The 25873-nt window shown below is 39.2% G+C and overlaps 2 protein-coding genes across 3 annotated transcripts in view; one reads left to right on the top strand and one right to left on the bottom strand.

Annotated features, from left to right (window-relative positions):
* The window catches only part of me1 (malic enzyme 1, NADP(+)-dependent, cytosolic), an 86641-nt gene extending 83193 nt beyond the window's left edge, over positions 1 to 3448 (bottom strand). The window contains exon 1 of one of the 2 annotated variants that reach the window (XR_013295319.1): positions 3217 to 3448. Coding sequence is in view for 1 of the 2 variants with exons in the window: in XM_077575616.1 (XP_077431742.1) it covers positions 3217 to 3345 (129 nt within the window). In the remaining variant the exon portion in view is untranslated. The remainder of the gene's footprint in view (positions 1 to 3216) is intronic. The other variant, XM_077575616.1, reaches the window with a different exon arrangement.
* A 13117-nt stretch (positions 3449 to 16565) lies between these two features.
* Positions 16566 to 24670, top strand: prss35 (serine protease 35). Its single transcript, XM_077575757.1, has 2 exons — positions 16566 to 16762; positions 20313 to 24670. Exon 2 carries the CDS (start codon positions 20331 to 20333, stop codon positions 21591 to 21593), a length of 1263 nt encoding a protein of 420 aa, XP_077431883.1. The 5' UTR covers positions 16566 to 16762; positions 20313 to 20330; the 3' UTR covers positions 21594 to 24670.
* Positions 24671 to 25873: the final 1203 nt, after the last annotated feature.

The following is a 25873-nucleotide window of genomic DNA, read 5'->3' as shown; positions in this document are numbered from 1 at the left end:
GAGGACAGGCCGCTTTCAGCGCTGCTGCCCTCAGCATCAATTAGCAGGTTGTGCTGTGACTGGCTCCTGTTGGAGGTGAAGTGGACTTGACCTGGGTGAGGTAAACACACCTCATCCCCAGGGCTGGCTGAAATCAGATGGAGGGCAACAATGTGCCACTGCCTGAGCCACAGAGGCCCGCCTGTGCCTGGCCACTAACATGCTTTAGTAGTCATTTCCGACCTTCTGCTCCAATTTCCTCGGCCCGGTTCAGGCACAGCGCTGACAGTGGAGGCTTCACCTGGCTGCAAAGAAAACTTTTTTCATTTTTTTTTCAGTCACTGCTCAAAAGCCTTGAGCGGGTGTCACAGCAGATGAAGAGGTTTTGATTTGACAGAGCCACCTCCCACCAATAGCGAATATAACATTTTAAGCGGGATTAAAAGCATACAATATGGATGTTGTAACATTTACTTTCAACAATGCACATAAACGACTGAGCCGGTAAAGTAAACCAAAGGCAGTTTTTTGTTTTAACACCACCAAGGGCTCAGGTCATAATTTATAAAAGGCCTCTTTTAAGAGAGACAAAACAGCATGTAACAACCCGAAATGGTAAACCAAGCAGCCTTCCTCATGAATTAGGTCAAGCTATCGAGCCCTCTTTAAGAGCATTCTTGCACAGTGGGCACATTCATGGCCCTGGAGTGTAAATTGAGATGTAAACAAACAGTGTACAGGACCAGAGGCTAGGAGTATCCAATTTGACCTCCACGGCAAACATTCATACGTACAGTTTAAAGGGGAAAACCGTTCCAAATAAAATCACTTGGTCAAATACAGATTTATAAAATTCCAGCTGGACACTTAATGTGTTTCTATCCACCTGTTTTATTGCATATTTTCAGTTTACACAAAAATAAACACCTAAATGTGGAAAAGCAATACTTTTTCCTTTCCAAGTGCAAAAGTTCAAAAAAGGTCCAATTAAAAATAAACATTGGGCAATCACAGCAGTATATACACATGTGTGACTAGAAGCAACAAGGATGGAGGACAGAATTCAAATTTAGTGAAAGCAAGTGATTACTGGCAGTGACAGGTGTTAGCTGGACTAAAAAATTGGCGAGCACAAAGCTCTTCAGAATTTAGTGATTCCAATTCCATTACCAATCTGATTCCTTACCGATTCTAATTGGGTGAGGGAATGAAATATGCATTCTATGACGCATTCTATTGATGAGCCATCACTGCAACTGAGTCAAAAGCTTGGCTACAGGCTACTTGTCCCAGTGGACCAATGCTTAATATTTGCATTGAAAATTTGCATCAAGTTCAACGACTACTAAATGACTAGCAAAGCAGGAGTGAGAATTGTTGAACCAAAATGAAATCCTGCAGGCTGTTGTGTTCTCATTAACAGTGAACATGTGAGCATGCGGTTCACCTCACTCACAACGCTGGACTCACTTTAGCTCTAGAAAATAAGCAAGGAGGGTTCATTGGCAACATTTGGTGGTTTCAGGATCGGAGTCATTAACTGTAAACAAACTCTGTGCAGATAAACAGATCACCACCACCACCACCACCACACACTGGCTTGTTTAAGCTCCACTGATAAATTATCAGTCTCGCCTTTAACGGACTGCACAACAGACTAACCACATCTTTATCACCCTTGGTTTTGTCTGTTCATGTCAGGCCTCTCTGACAGAACACCGTGTGAATGGAGGAATCACACTAACTTGACTGTGTGTGAGTAACTTTTAATAAATGAGCATCAGACAACCTTCACGTTATTCCTGAGGGATAGACAAAATTATTACCACACTGAAAAGTTTAGTGGTCAGTCAGCACCATGGAGAGAGATCACATCAAGCTGGATCGATGACCTCTGTGACCCTCACTGCACTACGCAAACCCAGAGAATTCCCTAGAACAGCTAGCAAGGGCGCTATTGTTCAGCATGTGTTTGTTGAAAACAATAAAGGAACAGGTTAAGTGAGTCTGCCCAGGTGAAACCTACAAAGAAGCATGTTGTCAACCAGAACAACATGCACATCATCCTCCTACGTCAAATCATGACAGTTGGCTCAGCATTTGTCAGCGTGACTAACCGCCCTCCCTAGTTTCTCATTTTGCTTTCAGAAAACAACCATCATAACATGTTTAACCCATAATATTGTAACACCCTCAAATGTGGTTAAAGGATGACATAGTTACTGATGCGCTTCAGCCGCTTTAGTCCCACAAGCCGTAACAGAATACACATTCAAGAAGAGCTGCTAACACAACTAACATAATAACTCTCAGTCACGCCACACACTAACATCCTGACTTGAGCCAACTTTGGAGCTCCTTTCCCTTCCTTCCGTCCTTTCTTTTCCTTTCTCTTAACCCTGTGACCTTTAATTGGAAATGTTCCTTTGCGCTTTCAATGAAGACAACATAACCACACTCAATGCACACACAACGCAACAGAAACAAATGTAAATAAATGCTAAGTAAAGCTTTGTTTACTTATATTTCAAAGCTTCCTGGGAAGTGCATGGCTTGACAATCACTACAATACAGTATTTGAAAATACTGCAGGTGCCGTGGTGACTTCATCTTACACCCCAGCAGAATGTATAAATATATGTGTGTGCCTGTCATGTATAATGTCAAGCATCAACACTGTTAAGTAAATGTTACATGACAGGGAGACATTGATACTGTATGCTTCACAGTGGGGGCTCTTTAAATCTAAATATAACTGACTTAACCCTCTGGCTAATGCTGCGTTCAGTTGCTCCTCTTGAGTCATGTACGCTGGCTACTGTTATCAAAATTACATACTTAGCTATTTTATATACTTGATTAACTACTTAAAGCATAGCGATTATAACTGTGCATAGTTGTTAACTTGTTAAACCTATTGGTTTGGCATCACAGTACTAAAAAGCTCAGGCATAATGAAATATAGCTTTCAGTTACTTTCAACTACAGACATCAAAATTTAGGGAGGCTTTGAAATGTGTCAGTGCCAGAAATATGCTGTGATCTTTTTTTGTTTTTTATTTTTCTGACTTATGATTTACATCACTACAAGTCATTTTGAAAGAAACCAATACAGTATATGTTCCGTTAACAATTAGTCATTGCCGTCCTACAACACTTAAACGCATCAGCTGACCGCTACAAGCTAGTAACATTCGAAATTCGTTTCAAACTTCTTTCCAACGTCACCACACTTACTTTGTTGAGGTGTGGGTTTCGGGTAACTTCATAGCCCCGCTTGTTTGTGTACATGAAGGCTCTTCTGTTGTCGTCGGACTTTTGCATTTCCGTGTCGCCGGATTGAGTTCTAGCCAGTCCGTGTGCCATGTTGTTGTCCCTTTAAATAGCAACAACCTGCTGTGAAGTGTGAACGCAACAAGTGGATGCGACGTGCACGTCCAAGTCGAGATGGGACCACACGTCAGCCGCAGCAGACTCACCTCACCACTGCACTTCTTATCAACAAACCAGTTTATTGGATCCACTCAAGTGTTTATGAGCAAAGTGGCGTTGTGTGATCTGCGACAACGAGCAAAAAATTATCTAGTGCAAATTATATTGTTGGCACTATTTTTATTTTATTATTATTATTATTTACTTTTATTTGTAAGTGAGGTTGGAACTTTCAAAAATTTATTAATTTATTCATAACTATTTATAGTAGACTACTGTAAAAGTCGCATGAACTAACGAAATAAGAGTTTTATTATTATTATTATTATTATTATTATCATCATCATTAACAGACTTAATTAAATGTCTTTCTGTCCGCCGTGTTCTCTCTTAAACAGGCCCAGATGTCATAATCATTTTTTATGGGGTGTGCAGTGAGATTTTTTTAAAGTAAAATGTGTGTCATGGCTCAATTAAGGTTGTGAAACACTGCGCTAGGTTTAGTGAAGACTATTTTGTCCATGAAACTTTGTCTATTTGCGTGATAATGTGAGAATGTGTCTCTCACCCATAGTCAGCTTATACTTTTGACTTTGTTGTTGTTGTTTTTAGGGCCACAGTTACTGTAGATACTGGACATTAAGAACCAGATAGCAGTTATAATATAGTTTTTACTTGAGTAATAAACATCACAAGTGATTACAAATGTGTGTTTCGCTTTTATTCATGCTGATGAGTGACATTTCTTACAAGCTAAAGAGCCATTGCATGACACGTGGAAATGACACAAGGATATTTGAAGCAGAGGTCAGGCTTGGCGCAGTTATAGCTGTTATGTAACATTCGCCAGCCTAAAGCCCACAAGTGCGAGCGTGCAGCGGAGTTTAGGTGAAAGGTTATTCATCGTCAAGTATGGATAGAATAAGGCAACTAATACAAATGCGCACCCACTCAGATGATGTTTACTGCATGTCTTTCAACACAAATCAGTCGTACACATTTCAGACATTTTAATCTTTTGTGTAGCGCTCAAATAATACAATAAAATAAGGTCATGACATTTGGAGAGCATGTTATGATTTTATGGTGACTTTGAGCTTGTGACAAAGGTGAATAAGTCAGAGGAAAATACAGTTAGAGACAGGAGTATTTTGACAATGACAGTCCTTATGATGCAACTTTATACAACCATACTGTAAATGAATGTGTGATAAAGCAATCAAGATGTACAGTCCCCTCCAAAAGTATTGGAACTGCAAGATCAATTCCTTTGTTTTTGTTGGGTTTCAGATCAGAAGATGAGACAAAAGTTCAGAATTCAAGCTTTTATTTCTAGATGTGTTAACAACTCAGGACAGAGTACCTTTTGTTTTCCAAGTGAGCAAAAGCATTGAACAAAGATGATAAAATTGGCTTAAAGTGAACAACCTGTCCACATACTTATGTAGACCACTGAAAATGACACCAAAAATGTTGCAAAAACCTCACTATGTGATCCAAACCAAGTATGATTGTTTTTATGAATGCATTTTATGCTGTTGTTGTATTGGATTGCAATACATTGTATAGGTATACCTAATGTTTTGACCTGTGAGAAATAAGCTTTCCTCCAAAGTGTTCCAAAATACAGCTTGCTTGAACTTAACTTGGATTTGTGTGCTTATCAGGTTTTGTCTCATTTGGACGGTAAACATCTGCCTTCTGTTTCTCTATCAGTAGCGGGAAGTTATTTTGGAGGTTTAGGCAGGACGCCACTTGGCAGTACAAGAGCATGCGGAATGCTGGAGAGAGTCAGTATAATCTTCATGTTTCTTTCAAGGAAGGGAACGGATGGAGTGAACACAGGGGCTGCCTGGGATATGTCAACTTGGTCAATAGACTGTCTATACAGCATGTTTTTTTTTTTATAATGTGCCACTGCAGCAACTGGTTGTGCATCCTCGTGCTTATCTATGATGTCATGCAGTAGGGGCAGTACTGAAGCCCCGTTGGCCCACTTTGGGAAGCAACCCACCAACATGAACACAACACTGAACTCCCTTTATAGATAAAATGGTCTGCACTTTACCATCAGCAATTCAATGTCTGTCAAGTAGTATTTCTCTATCACCGGAATGTCTGCACACACGCTCTGTAGCTGATTGACAGACTCTGACATGTTAGTTGTTTGTAGCTTTAGCCTAACTTTAGCATTTTAGCCCGCCTCTCTTGCCGCATCTACGCTAGCTTGATTACAACGGCGATTCAGGCTCAGTGTACAGTATGCTAGATAATCCTCAGCGTTGGGGATGCTCGTGGGAGGCTAGCAAGTTCAAAAAGTCTAAGAAGAGTATGCCAAGTTGCTGATAGTAACCGTCTGGGGTCGTTGAGGTGCCGTCGTAGCAGAAAGCTACAGTAGGAAGTCCAAAGAAAGGTCAAAGCGATCTTTTCCCAAATTCTCTATCCTGTTATCTTTGAGTCTGTACTCTAGCATGCTTTTATTTTGAATGCCTGGCTTTACCTACTCAAAGATGGTTTGTGTCATTGATGCCCGAGTGTTGCTAAGCGGACCTGAAACAGCAGAATCCCTTCAGCTTCACATTCAGAACCAAAACAAGAGCATTCTTTACAAAGTTGACCTCAACATGAAGCAGAAAGGGGAGCTATCAATCGAGGTTCACACTACTGTAACTGAATTGTCTATTTTCATCGGGGCATATGAAAATAAATGTTTTTACTATTTAGAGATGTTATTGGTGGAAGTGGAGATGAGAGGGATTTTTTTCTTCTCTTCCCCTACTTACCAACCTGTGCAGAAAGTAAATCATACAATGCAGGCCAACGACATGGTCTCGGTGTCACTTGCTGTGTTCACCACATTGTCAACAACTGTGTGAGCAAATAATCCAATATATATATATATATATATATATATACTGTATATATATATATCAACATGGCATTTACACAAAGACCACCTAAATATTAGGTATAATGTTTAATTTTTTTTCCAAGCAATGAAATGACGTGAAAAAAATAATTATATGAGACCTTGTTTTCATTTTTTAACCGTTTGAAATGATGTTACAAAATAAGCATGAATGGATTCATTATAAATTATAATTGTTTAACAAAGTACAAATGGAATGCTTGTAAGACACAAATATAATTGAATGCTATGAACATAATGGTTCTGTTCTGGTTGCTTTTGAGACATAATCACAAATAAAATCAGTATATATAAACATCATATAGTTTGCAAATTAGTGGTGTACTTCCATTCAAAAAGAGAGTTGCTTGTAGAATTCAAAGCTCTGTTGGGGACATTGATGACTGTGCAGAAATGAATCAAAAGGTGAGAGGGAATAAAGGTTAAAGTACAGGGCAATAAGAGGAGTTATATTAAAACTGTTTTGGCATGTACTCACCTCTGGGAAACTCGTTGACCTTTTAATTAATCATTTCTGACATGTTTATGTGATAAACACATCAAAATCTTTTACCTTTTTGTGGATGCCCGAGAACAACATTCGCAACATTGGCTGATTCCTAGAGGGACTCGGAAAAAAATACAAATGTAAATGTTGACTAGACCCACATTTCATTCTACAGTTGTCTTTTATTAAGCCATAGCTGTTGTCATTTGGACCTTGACCAGAGCGTGCTGCGAACCAGCAGTAGTCTACCAGCAGAGGAAAGGTTGGATGTCTGTTATGTAGGCAAAGGGATACTGCAAGTCACACTTTCTTTCTTGCGTTCCTCAAGGTCCTTACGGGACCTTCCCCCAACCACCCAAATCAATGAGCTCTTTCATTGATGTCTGGTCATAATGTCCCACTGTTTGAGCCCACGGATATTTGGCAAGGTGGAAAAATAGAGAAGTTTAAGCTGCAGCTTTCCTGTCTTGCATTATTAGAGAAAGCTGAGTTGACATGTGTAGTGTGAGAAGGAGCTTGATCAGAATAGGTCAGGCTCATTAAAGGAAAACCTGAACATGTCCGAAGAGCAGCCATACAACCTTAAAACTTTGTGCCAAGCCTGCGCACAATTGACACAACTAAATTCAATCAGTCAACGAATCTTGCACAAAAAGAATATAAGAAAAAATGGACGTCCTTCAGGGTGCCGCACAAGCATTTGAAACATTGTCATTAAATTGCTTGCTCACATGCAGCATTGTTTTTGTTGTTGATTTTTCACTGATATGTAGTCATAAATACATCGAGGAAGTTAACAAATCTTAGCACTCATGACATTTTACTGTGTTGCTGTTTGGCATTGCCCACATTCCATCAATCAGTTGGGAGGAGTGAGGATTTATGGCCCGTGTTACCAAAAAACACATGAGGCATGACTTAATGCATCTTCATAAGCAAGTCAAAACTTAGCAGTTACCATGGCAAGCTGCTGCTTTGATTCCCACCTTCAGCTCAGACCCTTTGAAGTATTGTTTGATGAAATGCTGCATAATCACTATTGTTGTTGTTATTATTATCATATACATTGAGAATGGTATGCAATGCAAAAAATGGTTAAATATTCTATCTTTTCTGTAGGAGAGGTCTTGCCTTGTCTGTCTGTTCCATTTATGCTGAAAAATATGAGTATGATTGAGGGGACTTTTAATATGAATTGTGCCCACAAATCAAGGTGTGTCACACAGAATGATGACAGGTTGAAATCGCTATGTCATGGGCAGGACTTTTGCAAAACAGAACTGGAAAACAGTTTGTGGGTCTCGATTTGTACAGAGAAAAAGTGAAACATTTAAAGGAACATTAGTGCCGGATAATAAACTAAAGATGAAGAACGCCAAAGTGGGTCGCGCATCCTTCAATTTTGTGATATGCAGCCCTCGGGGGAAAGTTTAGACACCCCTGCTTTGGGGTCAAAAAGATTTCATAAACACACTTTACAACTGGTTTGATGCCTTAATCTCCCCTCTTTACTGGAGGAAACACAAGGATTTTTCTACAGTACTCTGACATCATTTTGATGCATTAAAATCAATCAATCATTTTCTAAACCACTAGGACTGGGTCCAAAAGGGACCGAGACAACGCTGGGTTATTTATATCCAGCACATTGAGTCAAAATTTTATACAAGGGTTTACAAAAAGAAAAAGAAAAATACCCATACTATTCCAACTAGGTTATCAGTATAGGTATGGATCACTGTAAAAATAAGACAAATTTTATGACAAACATTTTCTAAGAAGAAGAAAAAGCAGAAACTGCCCCTGTCCAAAGTCACCACAGTAGTCATTCACATGATGGGGCCCTATTTTGGCAGACAGGCGCACGTGCGCTTCACGTAAAACGGGCACGTTTTCATTTTAGTCAAGGGGCAAGTATAGTTTACCGTATTTGCTCATTTGGCAGCAGAGCTGTGAAAAGTACTGACATTCTCTACTTGAGTAAAAAGTACAATTACTTGTGTAAAAAAACTACTTTGGTAGTTACTCAAATTATTACTCAAGTAAAGGAGAAACGGACAGGCTCTGAAAAGTACTGAAAAAAACTACTCAAGTACAGTAATGAAGTATTTGTACTTTGCTATTTCGCATCTCTGTTTGGCAGACTGTGTTGCGCCTCACTGGGCGTTCCGGCAGATGGAGGGCATTTTCTATTACACACCGCCGGCACACCAGACAATTTGGTGACAGAAAGTAGACTACAACTTAGACCAGCTAAAAAGAGGTCTAAATTGTGTCAGAGGTGGGGGCTTTTTTGGTGGCGCATTTAGACAGATTCTGAGCTCCGTCGATGTGTGTGGTTGATATCATTGAGTATTTCATTCAGAAATATGACAACGTGGGACAATTCCTCTGAATCGTTTGGAGAAATCAATTCCTCCAACGAATTACTATTATTAACATCTTAAAAATAATTTTACGACCACAGAATAATACTACAGGCAGTTAAAAACTGAGATGAAATTGAGGTGAGCCACATGTGGCCTATGGACCATAGTTTGGACGCACCTACCTCAATGTTATGTCAATTCATGCATTGAAATCCGCACCTGCACTCCGTCATTTTCCCGGTTTTGTTTCTATTGTATAATACCAATCCACACATGATTTTGCTAACATACAATATTTGCACACTATTTGTCTGTCCCCTCGTGTTAGCCCCCTAACTGCAATCATTCCAGTGACTCTGAACGAATATTTTGAAGCCAACTCAAAAGGTCTGTGAACCAACACCAACATACTGGATCTGAAGCGGGAATTCTTCTTCGCTTGCATCGTTAACCATCTCAACAAATACCTTGATCATTCTGCACCTTCATCCTCTCTCATCTCAAGTTCTGGCAGGGTAACAGGAATTGAAAACACCTCATCTTTCCAAATCCTCACTATAAACCGTCAGTGATACATGTCACATTTTGCCTGTCTCAACAGTTGTCTTGTCTCCGCTGCAGATCTGTGATTTAGGCTGAGGCAAGAACTCTTTGATAAAATGTGTCTTTGTTATGCAGAAGCAGCTGCCCCAAAAATGCTTGCTGTGTTATTCAGTTGAGTGCTATTGTTTTAAAATTGTTCTTATAATGTTTATTGCGTTAATTGAATAACGGGTTAATTTATTTGTTGTATTTAATAAAATAAATAATTAAATAATTGTTCATTGCATATTCATTTTATTATTAACTGAATATAGACTGTATGTCTCATGACATTTGATTAGCTTCTCCTTCTTCCAGGCCTCACTTCTCAGTTCATGTTTAGATCATTGTTTGATCGGTCACGCACAGAGCTTCAGTATGGGATACACAGAGCTATGGGTACTGTGTGCCCACTGCATGACAGCAAGAATTAGTCCGCGAACAAGCTCCACATGTAGTCTGAAGTAGCATTTTAAAGAGTGTTCCTCTAAGCCGTAATATACTTTGAGGGTTTCAGAAGCAAATGACAAGCTCATCAGTCATGAGGAGAAACCCCACATCCACAGATAATATCTGGAGCGTGACAAGCGCAAACAGGTAGACTGCTGACTTGCTGGTTTATTCTCAATGTAAAAGGAATCTTTGGTGAATACTTCAGATGGCAGGAAGCAGTGTGATGTGAAGTGCTATTTTCATGTTTTTACTGCAACAGAAAAAGAAAACATGGGAAGTCAGTGTAAACACATGCACACATAAACTCAGCCTTATGCAAGTGCACATGCTGATCTAGTTTAAAGTTAAAGGTAACAATCTGCGTGCTGTCAAAGTATTCCCACAACATCTACTCAAGACACATATTAGCGTGTATTATCAAAAGTTAGCATCTTTGTCAGCTGCAATGCCACTGTTATTGTGCCACAGCTAAAAGAGAAGTAGAAGGGGATGGAGTTTTGTTGGATGCACAGATTAGCACTAGCTAATAGCATTAGCTTCTACTGAGCAGCACTTATTTGCTTGCTCATTGAAGTTGTTGTTGTTTAGTGGTTGAGCTGCTACTTCCTCAAGTGAAATGATTTTGGGATTGTGGGTCCTTGCTGAAGCAGAGCTGCCTCTTGCCTGTACAATTTAGCTCCATGTTCATAGAAACAAAAAGTATAATAATAAATGTCTCACTTATTTACAACCCTAATGTATCATATTTAGACCATTTTTAATTGTCTCTGCTATTTAATTGTCTAAACTATTGTTTAGATTTACAATGGGTGATTTATGGTGTATGTATGCAAAAAAATTTTACCATACAATGAAAGCTGTGAACGTTTTTCTGATTCTGGATCTAAATCAGTCGATTTTGTTTGTCAAACTGCGCTTCATTGTAATTTTTGGAGATACATACACAGTTAGATGTGACAAAAATAAACACAAGCTGTCAGTCCTCTGTTTTAGTGTCTTACCTTGGTATGTTGCAGTATTATACTCCATAGTCACAACTTTGACTCAGTGGTCATTTTTTATGCTGCCCTCGTTCTCAAATTAGTTTAATCTGTGAAGTAAATCGTGAAGACACTCTTTTTGCTTTACTGTCGTTTGTCAACATGTATTATTTGGCTGATGTGTTCACCAGAGCATGTTTTTTGCAGCAAGTTAATTTGCATTAATCCCTTGAAGTACTGTAACTCGACATTGTTCATTCACGATTGAATGAACAATGTCGAGTTTGCAGCTGCAGTACCTCAGCAACTCCCCATTTCTGACGTAAATTTCAAACTATGAAATAAACACCTGGACTGATGTTAGAGATTTATACTGTATATAAATGTTTAACTTGTTATAACTGAGAATTGTTGAACTTCTGCCTTTATTTTACTTATCAGCACCAGTATTTTGGTAACACTCAGGCACACCGTGAAGCACTTCATGACTTGGTTAAGACAAAAGCATGGCAACAAAAAAGCTGCTCGACATCAGTATGTTAGCAATGTAACTCTAGACTTGATATAAACATTTAAATCTTCACATTTACAGTAGATAACTCAATAGACAGACTCACTGGGTCAATAAACTAGGTGTTTATCATAAAAAGCTAGAGGGTAAGCCAAAAACAGCATATCCCATCAGGCCGTGCTTCAATGGAGCGAGGCTTGGCTCGTAACATGCAAAGACCTATGGGATACTGAAACAATACCATCAGGTGAGCATGGAAAACAGACAGGAAATATCTTCCAGATCAAGTACAGTAGAAGATCAAATACATTATTAAAAGAAGTTAGTGAATAATTAATCAATTAATTTGAATATTGTGGGTGTGTGCGTGTATGTTTGTTAGGTCATATCAATGGTGGTCTGTTTAGAACAAAGCAGTGGAAGTGAACTGTAAGTCCACTGCAGCCTTCTGAGTGATTTTATGAGAGGTCTGTGCAATGGAGTAGATAGCCTTTAATGTATCCGCTATGTACAGAAAAGGGTCACTTGGGTTTTCAATGATAAAGTTTTAATGAAAAAAAAATTGCCCCCATTTAAAAGTAGTGTTAATAAAACATATAACAATTCCCACAGTTTACTAGATCTCTACTAAATTATGTATCGACCACACCAGGGAGCACTTCCCATGAGGGTGTGACACGGGGCACAAAAGACTCTCTATCCTCAGTAGACAGGCCCAACCTCTCAACCTAAAATATCACTCACTGCTTTTCTCAAAACCAAAAGCTGCAAGCAGAGACTTGACTCCCTCTTGTTCTGTTTCTCTCCCTTCTTGCTGTAGAATTAGCTTCACAGCTACGCATGTGGCTAGTGTGCCAAAAAAATGTAGCATGATTCTTTGCGATATTCTCCTGTTGGTATTCATGGATGCTTGAACTTTCACATGGTAATAATGGAGAGAAAAGAACAGTATTATATATTTTTTTTTTTTACACTTTATTCATCAGGGACCTCTCAGTTTGGCACCTTCTCATCATGCTAACCTGAGGCCTCGTTAGATGTAGCAAACATGGCGCACCACAACATCACCTTTTGCTTTAGCTTGTTTTGTGATTTGACAATCCATGGGAGTTTCATGTCAACACATTGAAAACATTTTCAATCTGTTTGAAAAGGCAGATCTTACACGAAAACATTATATGAACCTCATCCACGAGTGTTAATTGTAACTGCAACAAAGCATGCTGGGAAATGCCTCCAATTCTTTAATAGTTTGTGATGTGCCGATGCCACGAAAATAACCATACCTGTAGAAAAGGCCACAAAGTGATTTGTTCTTTGAGAGAAATGTTAATCGTTGACATTTACATTACTTCAACAATAACTAATTTACCTACATTTCTAAAATGTATGTAAATGACCTAACTCTATGGCTAACATTGTTCTTAAAAAATATTAAGATGAACAGTCTATAGTCCACTCTCAAACTAACTTTGCCCTTTGTTTATTAAAGTGATGGCTCAAAAAATCAATAGCCGGACTTTCTCTCCCATGTCCTACAACAGAATCAAGTTTTTTAATAAATTGCCTTTAATCTGATTATGTGCTTTTCCAGCAACTGCAACAAATTGTTTAGTCATGTTGCCAACATAACCGTACTCTGCAGGGATGTTTTGATGTAAAATAAGTTTTGATGACAATTCAGAATTGAAAATGACATTACCTTGTATGTGGAAGTTTGATTGCAAGAGACCAAATGGCCCCCAGGCTGCAAAATTGAGACGCCTGATAAAACTCTTTAAACCCCTTATTTTATTCTTAAGATGATTATATTCATTTAGTCTCTTGAGTCTCATTGTGGCTTCACTATTTTGACAAGGATGTTGTTGAGTTGTAAAACTTTCAAAACTTCTTCCAGTGTTGTTACAATGGACACTTAAGTTTTATATGCTCACTATAAATGGCACTGCCTTGACATTAAACCATGCAGCAAGTTTCCAAAGGGTAATCAGAAATTTTCTTAAAATGTATGAAATAGAAAGTTGAAGAATAATGTTCAGGGAGACTCAGAATGTATAGGATTGTGCAGTGTAGTTGATGTGCACACCCACACGTGTGGTCATCATCACCCTCGCGTATGATGATCTGCATCATGAATTTTAACAAGCTGCATCAGGTGTGCATGGCCACCCAAGTCTTTCTTACCGCTGACTTCCTTTTCCAAGCATTTGCACACGCACGGAAGCACTCACACTATCATCAGTGGTGGAATATTATAAACAGATGGCTGGGAAGGACGGAGCCAAGTAAGGGATTCTATATAGGTCACTTTCTAATGCAAATTACATCACAGGGGCCTAATTTTGTCTCATGCCAGATGTATCACAACATGTATTTTCATCCAACCATTTTGTTCTGTTTTTCCAACTGAAACAGTTAATATTGCATATACCAAATCAAAACGGTGATTGTGGATCTAAAGAGAGACAAAAGCATATAGTGTACAGCACAATATGTGCCTCATCTGGTAAAATCCCACAAAATACTTTTTCCAGCTGAACTCCCACGACAAATTTGGGAAACACCCCAAACCATTAAGGTGCACCTGTTCCCATTCCCACACACATCAGCACATAATTTAGAGTTATATAAATAAATTGTGGGTACATACATATTTCCTTCATAGTGGCCACAGTTGCATCCAATGGGCGGGGGGAAGGTTGAATGCCTCACACCAACTCCTTGTCTCTCACGAGGAAAAAAAGAGCTGATGACTGTAATTTGCCATTTCATGACATGAAATTACAATCCATTCATTATCACTCGGTCAATTCTGCTGTTGTTTCCAGAATGACATTGAAGAGTTTACGGCTGCGTCCTTGACTTAAAGACTTTTCGCAGGCCGGCACACAGTTGATCATGTATAACCCCACCTTGGGGAGGTAATCAACAGGAGAGGGTTCATAATAATAATAATAATAATAATAATAATAATAATAATAATAGTAATAGTAATAGTAATAATAATAATAATAATAATAATAATAATAATAATAATAATAATAATAATAATAATAATAATAATAATAATAGCACGCGTAACATGCATACAGCATATTGCAATATATACTTGATTATCATTGGTTATGAATGGGGAAAAAGGTGTGATAAAGTCTGCCTCAAATTTCTGAGTACGGACAGGCCATCTGGCATAGTCTGGCATCTGGAGTCTGTTGGGGCTAATGCGATACTATTTCATTATATGATTAGCCTCCATTTTACCCAAAGAGACCAGCCAAAATTTAAAAGGAGCAGCCCATCAATGAGTTTACAATATAGACAGCAAACTGAGCTAATCAACATCAGTCGCAGAGCTACATGGCAGCCGTAAATGGTCAGGAGTCATGTCTGACCAACATTTTTTAAGAGTCTGCCTTTAGAATAGAATGTCAGGCAAATTGAATTATATCCATAATTTTCACACCATAGCAATCAAACAACATAACTGAGAAGTCATTGCTTATCGTAGTAACCGCAGTGTTTCATGAAATAAAATCCACACATCCAGAACCTTGAGCACCACATTGATAATACAAGCAGAAGCAAACCGAAGTAAAACATCAGTGTTTAGGATTGTGAAGAATGAAGAGATTTTTGTGTCATTGTGCTTTTGAGATGATTTGAATTTATGGGCCAATAATGGCAGTATGCAAAACAGCTCTGATTTGCCATCGGGCTGGTCTAAGTCAATATGACAGTTTTTTGTTTTTTTTGTGTGCCAGTGCAGCCCTGGGGTTTGAATTGAATTGTATTTGCTGTGCACGTGTGTTGTTGTTGTTGTTTTTTTACAAGTATTCCGGCTTACTCCCACTTTCCAAAAACACATTAGGTTAACTGAGAACTCTTAAATGTCCACAATCTATATGTGGAAATGTGAATGTGATCAGTTGTTTGCCTCTCTGAGCCCCAGTGATTGGTTGTCCACCAGTCCAGGGTGATCCCCGCCTCTGTCGCATGCGTTCAGTGGCAGGACAGGAACACACTCAGATTCAGACTACAAGGACACATCAATCCATATTGTTAGTAGTAATTATTGATTCAAAAGTACTGAGTAATTTTTGAAAACGCGCACTTCTCAAAAATTCTAAGGTCTACGTAATTGTTGCAGCCTATTGTGTGTATTAAAATCCCAGTTGTTGAAAGTTTTTAATATCGGTAACATCACAAATGTGTTAGCATTAGGCTAGCTGACTTTTGAAATTCTGTTTTGGTTGATTATATTGGTGTTTAAATATAGAATGTTAAATTCTGTTTTGTTTTATGACTGCTTTAGAGTAAACTTCAACAGTGAGCAAGCGCCTTCACTCTTACTTTGAGAAGTGCGTGTTTCTAATCATTACTCAGTACTTTTGAATCAATAATTTGTGCAGACTATTAACAATATGGATTGATGCGTCCTTGTAGTCTGAATCTGAGTGTGTTTCTGTCCTCGCAATTGTATCACATTCATTTAGGCGGAAAAGTGTTGCAGATGTTGAGAATGTAGGAATTCAGATCCGTAGCACCCCCCGCTATTGTTGTGAGACCAGTGGAACTAATTCCTATAGTGTCCCACACACAGAATGAGGCTTGATTATGCTCCTGTTTTGTGCAGGCCGCACACCATCACATCTCCGGTGCTGTGTGGCTTCTGCTGAATACAGGGCCAGGACTTGCTTGGACCACTTGCTGGATGTAGCCCCACCCACATGAGAAGAAGGCTTTGTCACCGGAGAGAGGAGAGAAAAAAAAACCCTCTTTTTCAGATTGTGATTGCCTCCCCTCCCCTCCCCTCCCTTGCTGCCTCTCTTCTCAGCATCAAGTGCTTTCAACTTTCTCTGCTACCACTTCGAAGGAGCAATGAGGAGAGAGGAGCTGTCGTCCTGCTGATGCAAGGACATCTGGGATGAAGTAACAACCGTTTGTTTAGTTTTTTTTAAAAAGGACGTCCTTTGTTCATCTTTTAGGACAAACAAGCCAGATATTGCGGATTGGTCATATCCATTAATCGGATGCAAGCAGGTAGGACTAGTATTTAAAATTTCTCGTTGATTCAATCAATCTATCTTGTTTGGTGGGATTTTTTTTTTTTAAATCAACATATTATTTTATTTATACTTTCATTAAATTTGAGTTGATTCCTTTCAAAGGGGCGTTTAATACTGCAGCCATAAAAAGTGCATCACTGTTAAATTTGTATACACATGATTTCTTATGATGTTTAACCAGTGCTGCACAGTCAATGCATTTTCACACATCTGGCAAAGAAACTGGAATTTGTAGATTTTTATTTAGCTTATATAAGATTTAAAAAATAGATTTTACTTTACCTATTGTGTGAAGCTAACGATTACGTGAAGCCATCTTGAATGCTTTAAACTGAAATAAGTGCTCAAATAATCAGCAATAAATAGTTGAACAAGATAAATAACCCTTGTCGACGCGCTCTTTGAGAAGACTAGGAAAAATATCGCCCTCTCTCGGTCATAAAGTGTACACGGCGCCACACAGGAGGCGGATGAAGAGGGCACACAAAAGCTGCTCAGTTTACTTGGGTGGAAAATGATTGAACTCGAATGTGAGGGCTTTGTGTGACTAAGAGCCATGGTGGCAGTATATCAGTCACTTTCCACCCTGGTGAGTTATTGCAGACTTTCCCATGTTTTTTTGTGATGTCTGAATTTGGCTGAGGGAGTGTGAAGTTGAACAGACACCAAAGGTTATTTTAGTCTCAATTATTAGTCTGTTGTGTAACTCTCGGGGGCTTTTTTTATTCTTTGTTTTTGGCAGGTTGTCTTGGCTCCTACTTTAAAGGGCTTTGTGCTTCATGTCGGCCAAGTTTTCAAGTTGGAGTCATTTTATTTTTTATCGCTTTTAAAGTATTTTCTTTCTGCATTATTTTGGACTTGGTCTATGCCTACCTATAGTGGGGTCAAAGTGATGTAAAGCAAAATAGTGAAAGTAGTCAAGCTGACTTGTTGAGTTGTTGTGGTACTGGTCTGATACACGACTGAATGTACAGTATATACATTCAGCTGTATAACCTATTTTTGCACCACTATGTCCAAAATTGCACAGTCTTGATGATAGTCAAGGCAGGTAAACTCTGGAAAAGATTAATTGAGAGTTCTGCACTATTGGTTCATTGCATCTCATCAATGAATGACGATGAGCCACTGATGCTGACATGCAGCTCATTGTAATACTGCACTTCCATATAACTGAAAAGCAATGCATCTTTGGCCCAGCCCCCCTCCCCAGCCCAACCCAACCCAGACCACAGCGCACACCACCGGAGGTTTATCATCCAGCTGGAAAGTGCAGATATCAGACTGTCTGCAGCAGCATCCAAACGACTTTCTGCTCATGTGTTTGGAAGTTGTCTCCGTGACTTCATGACCACAGCGGAGCTGACGAAATGACATTTTCCGACTCTGCTGGATGGAGTTAATCGCATTAACATGGATCCAAAACAGCCTTTTCTTTATCGGGTTATCAGGTTGTATCGATGCCATACCGAGAGGCATAAATGCACGTGTCCTGTCATTTATTGACACGAGAGAAGATCGGTGCTGCGGAAAGCAGACGTGGTCATAACTAAAAGAGAAGGTTAACCATTGTGGCAAACCTCCAAGCCACTGTCTTGTGCTCATTCTGAGAATCATGGTTCATCCTTACCTCAATGTTAACCACAGCTGTGACTCAAACTCCATATAAATCTCTTAACCGTAGAGCTGATGCAACAACTTAGCAAGTGGCCAGTATATCCGTAGACTATGAATAATGCTACCAATCATTTAGTGCAGACTTACAAAAAAAAAGCTTGGAGAAATGCTGGCTGCTGAACTTCAGTGCCATAGTTGCAACTGGCGGGTGTGTGGACTCTGGTACACACTGCCTCCTTCTGGCCTGAGATGGAGCTGTGCTCCAAGATACAATGGGAAAGCCTACTTAGGCACCCACGTTAAGAGGAATTAAAACTGAATGACATATCTTTGGAAATTTAGGTGTAGTCTTTGGTGAGCTTTTTTTTGTGAGTGTGTATTAAAGAATCCCCCCGTCCCTATTTTTTTTTAAAGGGATACTTGACTAAAATATTTTGCCCAGAATGAATTTGATAACTTAATTATTTTTCCATGTACAATTACTACCTTTGAAAAATATTATTTCCACTTGCTGTCGAGTGAAGATGACATCACCTGTGCAGAGGAAATAGGTAACAAGTCACGACCAATCATGGCTCAGTTTGCTGACCAAACCCAGAAGACAGGTGAGCCATGATTAGTCGTTATCTAATTCCTCAACACAGGTGATGTCATCTTCAGTCAACAGCAAGTGGAAGACATAGTTTTTAAAGTTATTAATTGTACAAGAAAAATAATGAAGTTATCAAATTAATTCTGGACAAAATATTAACTTTTGACTGCTAAAAATGGCTCAATGAGTCAAGTAACCCTTTAAGTATTTACTATGTAGTATATGCTAAATGTTTTTTTGTTTGGTTTGTTGATAGCTGCACTGATAAGGCTGATATATTTACATTGTGTTTAGTTTTGCTGGAAGACACGAGCAAATAGTGTTGCCCCAAATTCAAACAAAATCAAGAACTAAAATAAGTGTCAAATATCAAAATTGATAGTTCAAAGCAACGCTAAGGAACTTTGAGTTTATGTTGATTATAGTGGTGCCATATGGACAAAAGCGGTAATGTTATGCCTGAAGGAAGACCACATTTCCCATGAGGACAAGCGCATTGCATCGTTTTTTAGCTCATGCCAGCGAGTGAAAGCCGAGCCAACGCTGATCCTTGACTGTCCTTTTATCCGGGTAGCTTCCCTTTTTCGTTTTTCTTTTTTGTCTCCTCAGACAAAACTTTTCTGTTGTTTTGCAACTTCTGTCAGGAAAGCAGTAATTGTGCGTTGACATTCAAATTGACTTCCGTCTTTGTAACGAATGGGGAAAGGGGGAAGTAATGTATGTTCCTACCATCCTCCTCAAAGAGGTTGTAAAAATGATACAGACCGCCTCAGGCCATGGCAAAGGTTGTCAATGTCAATGAGTTCTGAAAATATTTTATTAAGGTTGAAAAGTTCCTTCGTGCTACTTTAAGTCAATGAATAGACAAAATCTGCATGATTCCTTATTTGATAACATTTCAGTGCCACATGTATGTAGGAACTAGCAATTAGACAAAATCTCTTACTCAAAGCCAGCTGGCACCCTCCTGTGGACTCCAGGATTTTTTTCTCTCCCTTGGTGCTAAAGGGGGACTGAGAAAACATCCATCCATCCATTTTCTTAACCGCTTGTCCTCACAATTTATGCATATATTTTAAAACGTACAATAAAATGCTGTAGCACCCATTAGCCCTGGGTTAGCGTTTTTCTTTTTTTACTTGAGTGGTAAAATATCTCAATTTAGCTTGTAACTCAAATTTTGACAACCTTTTGTAACATGAAGAACTTGTAAGTCAGGGCACTCCTGAGTCAAGGTGTTACTGTATATAGCAAATGACTAATATGGATGAATCTTTCAACCCTGAAACCATTTTCGCTTTCGTTTTCATTTCAGAGCCAGGCCCAATTCACAATGGGCCCTCTACACTTGTGTGTGCTGCTCCCAGTGACGGCGTTGGTCGTGGCGGCCATCGCCGCCGAGCTGACTGCAACGGTTGACGACGAGTACACTTGGCCTCAGTGGAATTTGCCTGTGGTAAGGCAGAAGCGCACTCTGCCTCTGAGCAGTCCCAACTTCTCCGCTCATCCTAAAGCGGAAGTCAGCGGAACGTGCGGGATCGAGTGTCAGCGCGGCCTCCCCTCGCCCTCCCTGGACGACCTGGAGCAGCTCCTATCTTACGAGACGGTGTATGAGAACGGCACGCGCACGTATACTTCGGTGTCCGTGCAAGGTCTCAACGAGGTGACAGATGGGTCCAGAAACACCTCCTCCAGCTCCCGTTACAAAAGAGAAGTGTACGGCACGGACACCCGCTTCACTATTTCCGATAAGCAGTTCTCCACTAAGTATCCCTTTTCCACTACTGTCAAGATCTCCACGGGATGTTCCGGAGTTCTGGTGTCACCTAAACATGTCTTGACCGCCGCCCATTGCATCCACGATGGCAAGGATTATCTGGACGGCGTTCAGAAGCTTCGCGTCGGGATTCTAAAGGAGAAATCGAGAAAAGGGAAAGGAGGCAAAGGGAGAGGAGGGCGAGGGAAAGGCAAAAAGAGAAAGGAAGATGGTGCGAAAGAAGAAGTAAAGCAAGTGGAAGAGAAAGGAGGGAGCCGTAAAGGAAAGGGAAGAAAGAGCCGGAGTCGCCGCAGCGCAGAGGTGGAGAAACCGTCTTTTAGGTGGACCAGGGTCAAGAAAACCCAAGTTCCGAAGGGTTGGTTCAAAGGCGTGTCTGATGGACTGACTGCCGACTATGACTATGCCATTCTGGAGCTGAAGCGCGCCCCCAAAGTGAAGCACATGGATCTGGGCGTTATCCCCTCCGTCAAGAAGCTCCCCGCAGGAAGAATCCACTTCTCCGGTTTTGATGACGACCGGCCGGGGAACCTGGTCTACAGGTTCTGCTCCGTGTCTGAGGAGTCCAATGATTTGTTGTACCAGTACTGCGACGCCAAGCCAGGCTCCAGTGGCTCCGGGGTTTACATCCGCCTCAAAGAGCCGGGCAAGAAGAAGTGGAAGAGAAAAATCATCGGGGTCTTCTCTGGTCATCAGTGGGTGGATGTGAATGGCAACGGGCTGCAGCAGGATTACAACGTTGCAGTGAGGATAACGCCTCTCAAATATGCCCAAATCTGCTACTGGGTCCACGGGGACTCGAGTGAGTGCCAGGTGTCCTAAAACAACACAGAGTTCCCTAAAACACCACCCAGGTCCGCTTCCTTTAAACCAAAGAAACCCCTCATCACCACCCCCCACCCCATCACCAAAATGGTGCCTGCCTCGCTTCCTGCCTGTGCCTCCCACCACACTCATCTACAAACACACACCACACAGCCAGACGGACTCAGTGTTGACAACAGCAGGAACTCCGGAACACATAAAGAGAACTGTGGCTTTTCTAATTTATTTGAAAAAAAAAAAAAACTGAGAAAAAAATTAATTGTTTACAGATCAGTCCGATCTGCAGTTTTGCGTTAGACATTTGTCAATTTTGCATCAATTTATATGTTTTTTTTTTCTTCCTAACAAGGCTTTAAAGGGGAAGTCAACATCCCCCAAAAATCTTGACAATAATATATTCCATGCAGCCCCACTAGTCTAAATATGGTGTTCTGGTTAATATTGCGTTAGTGGAATGTGAGTTACGCAGCAAAATCCAGCAGTTGTTTACAATATCAGAAGGCGGCCATTTTGCCACTTGCTGTCAAGCAGGGTTATTATAGTTTGGGAATTTTCATTATAGTTAGTTTTTATTTTGTTTTGACTTTTGTTTTTTCAAGTTTAGTTAGTTTTAATTAAGTTTCAGGGTGGCTCTGTTAGTTTTTTTTTTAAATTAGTTTTAGTTATTTAAAAAATGCTTATCTTAGTTTTAGTTATGGTATTAGTTTTCTTTTCTTTTTTTAATGTTGTGTATTACTTGTGTGCAATATTTAATTAATACCATGATAAAATGAAAAAAAGCAACGCCCTTATTAGTACCTAGCATTGCGTTTTGGCTGAATTAAATAAAAAAGCAGGCAAGGCAAGCCATTGGAGCCAAAAGTAAAACATAAAATTGGCACCTGGGAGCGACGTCATCTGAAGGTGCTTTCCTATTGATTGCATGACGTCACTTCTGTGCAACACTGTCAAACGTCCTCATTCCGGTTCATATTGAGATAAATATATTTAAATCACATTTAAAATAAACTCCAAAGGCTCATGTATTTATTAATGAATTACCAAAGACAAAAACTAAGGACATTTTCTCTATAAATATAGTTAGTTTTAGTTTTGTAAATGTAAAATGGATTATCAGTTAGGTTTTTTTAGGGTTTTTTAAAATACATTTTTTGTGTTTACTTTATTTCGTTAACGGAAATGTTTTTGGAATTGTAGTTATTTAGTTAGTTTTAGTTAACTAAAATGACCTTGCTGTCGAGTAAAAAAAGACACCACAGTTGCTCAAGTCTCAGGTAACAACCAATCACAGATCAGCTTCAGTAAACAGGTGATCTGTGATTTGTCGTTGTCTGAGCAACTGTGATGTCATCTTCAGTAGACAGCAAGTGGCAAAATGACCGCCAACCGAGATGGATAAAAACGGCTTGATTTTGCTTCATAACTCATATTCCACAAATGTTATATTAATCAGAATGTCATGTTTAGACACTAGTGAGGTCACATAGAACATATTATTGTCGAGAAATGTTTAAGGTTGACTTCCCCCTAGAAGAAAGACTTGAGATCTTCTGACTGTAGAGATGGTGACTGGCTTTGACTAGACCCGGGACAAAAGTCCATGTAAACTATATTCCACAAACAGACTACAGTTTAGGCATAATGAATTCATGAATGGTGAACTTTTAACAAGCTGGTGTTTTGCAATGTGTATGTTTTTGTTTGTCTATAGCATTCTATCACTTTCTGTCCCAGGAGGGTTCGATGGACCTTAAATTGAAATTGACCCGCCAGCTTTTCTTTGTAGCAGTGAAATGGTGCACATTATTGTACTGGTGCTTACCCAGAATACATGGTGCTAATTTATCGAACTATAAGCTTTTTTGTTTGTTTTGGTTTTTGTTGTTGTTTTTTTTCCCAGGGAAAGGGGAGCCTACTACTACTGTAAGAATGATTTTGAGGCTGTTATGATTGGACTGAAACATTCAATTATTTACATGATAATTTAATTGATTTCTTATGTAAAGGGTTTAAATTGGACAGACATTAGTTTTATAAAACCAAATTGTAATAAGAAATGCAATGGGTTTTTTTTTCAATGGTGCTGATGTTCCCTATTTTTTTTGTAAAAACTAATAAATACCCAATTCTTGATACTTATGATGCAGATTGATGTACCGATAATTTAATCGGGATTATTGTTTGTGTGTGTGTGTGTTGTGTTCATGACTATAACAAAATCTCGTTATATTAAGAAGGTTTATTGTATGTCAGTCGTGTCCAAACTACGGCCCAGGGGCCAACCATTTTTAAGCGGCCCACGGCATATAATAAAAAGGATATTGGTTGCTAATAAATTCATTTTTATATACTGCAGAGCTGTTCTAAATATGCAAATCAACCATTTACAATTAAACAAGTAACAGCATTTCTCTTCATAACACTGAGGTGAATAAATACAATTGTTACCAGCAAATATGGTTTCATCCACATTCTGCTCTTTGTCAAGTTCCAAATTACGAAAATATCACACAGGGTCTCGACCACCCCAAAATCTTGTAAAATCCCAAACTCTTTGCCTAAAAGAAAGCTGTGGTTAAAAAAACAACAAAAACACAATAGTATTTAAACAATATGCAATTGCTTGATTGACTGGTTTTGGTGTGCTTGATAATTTAAAGTAAAAAGTTTCAAAGTGGCCCTTATATCCTTTGTTTTTTCTGTATGTGGCCCACAGAGGCAAAAGTTTGGACACCTCTGCAGTATGTAATTGAAATGCACATTGACATTTACAATTTCGTCAACACTTAGGCCAACTGTAAATCCAGTAGTCAGCACAGCAGAACTAACATGATTGTTCGGTTTGTGGTTGGGCCTCAAACGAGGCCCAGAGTGAGAACAAAGTACACAAAATCAACATTTCAAAGCCAAACTGTGGCTTTTCTCCTTCAACGTGGTGGGGCCAGCACATCCACAAAGAGATCCTGCATTGTTTTGTTTAGTGAGGCAAGAGTTGTGGTGGGGCATCTCACGGCTGCTCCACAATGCACTGAGCATCTGACACTTCCTGGCTTTGATAAACCGTTTTAGCTACCTACTGTCTTGACTTGGCTCTGTGTGATTTTTTTCCCCCTTTTCCTCAAGCTCAAGGGGATGTGTTTTGAAAATGCGGACAACAGCCGTGGCGACGGTACTGTAGAGTATCCAGATTCCAGGAGTGCAGGGAATCATGGCAAATGAGGCCGAGAAAGTACATTTGACTTCTAAAAGATTGCTTTGAATGGCAAAACTTGTAGCTTGGATTTGAATGATATATTTTGGGAAACCAGTCCCAGATTTTTTTCTGACACACGTCACATGCCATATTTGATTAGTGACTAGTTTATCATATTATGTTAACATTATACTATTCTATTTATATGACTGGTGACATGTATTTATTAATAGCTATTATTAATCTTCAAGTAATTTTTTTTTTGGTGGCCATTTGTAATGAAAAAATGTCAAGAAGCACAGCAATATGTATCAATCCACTTTCTATAGCGTAAGAGAGGAATCTGATTCCAGCTGGCTTTGGGCAAACGGCTGCGTATTAGTGTTAATTTCATCAACAAAAACTAAACAAAAATTATTTCATCAACACACATTTTTTACATAACTAAAACTAGACTAGACTAGACTAAAACTCTCATTAATAAACAAGAACTGGGATTAAATCAGTATGCATTTACGTTGACTAGTAAAGACGAGACGAAAATGTACTTCACTTAAATAAAAATTGGACTAAAATATATGGACATTTTAGTTCATGGACAAAAACGAGACGAAAATTATATGATTTTGTAAAATCTTGTCTCTGTTAATCTGTCACTGTCATGTGACACACAGTGACACACTCCCTTTCAAATGCTAGCTAGCGAGTGCAACTTGCACAAACACATGGGACAGACAGGAGGTGGATTCATGGTGAAAGGTAAAAAAAAAAAAAGAGAAGTAAATTATAGTTGTAATGTAACAATAATCCAACGGCTATAACGTTCCAACAATAATGTTAATCCGACTGCTAACTAATGCTGGCTAATTTACTAACTCGTAGCATCGAGCCATAGTAGCCACTTGTTGATATACTGTAATTGTGTATCAAGTTGTTTTTGCATCAAAAAGATGAGAGAATTTTTTATGTGAAATAGTTTTAAATCTGAAATGTTCAACATCATCTGCCGATAAAAAATATATATACAGGGGTAAAATGATTGTCCTGACTACAACTAAAACGTTGACAGTTTTTGTTAAAAAAA

The sequence above is a fragment of the Vanacampus margaritifer genome, chromosome 9, assembly GCF_051991255.1.
Source record: "Vanacampus margaritifer isolate UIUO_Vmar chromosome 9, RoL_Vmar_1.0, whole genome shotgun sequence".
In the NCBI taxonomy this organism is placed as follows: Eukaryota; Metazoa; Chordata; class Actinopteri; order Syngnathiformes; family Syngnathidae; genus Vanacampus; species Vanacampus margaritifer.
The sequence above is the reverse complement of the archived record's forward strand: the minus strand, read 5'-3'. Positions and strand labels throughout refer to the sequence as shown.

Coding starts and splice junctions, on each gene's coding strand:
- prss35 (XM_077575757.1), top strand. CDS start 20,331: ATGGGCCCTCTACACTTGTGTGTGCTGCTCCCAGTGACGGCGTTGGTC.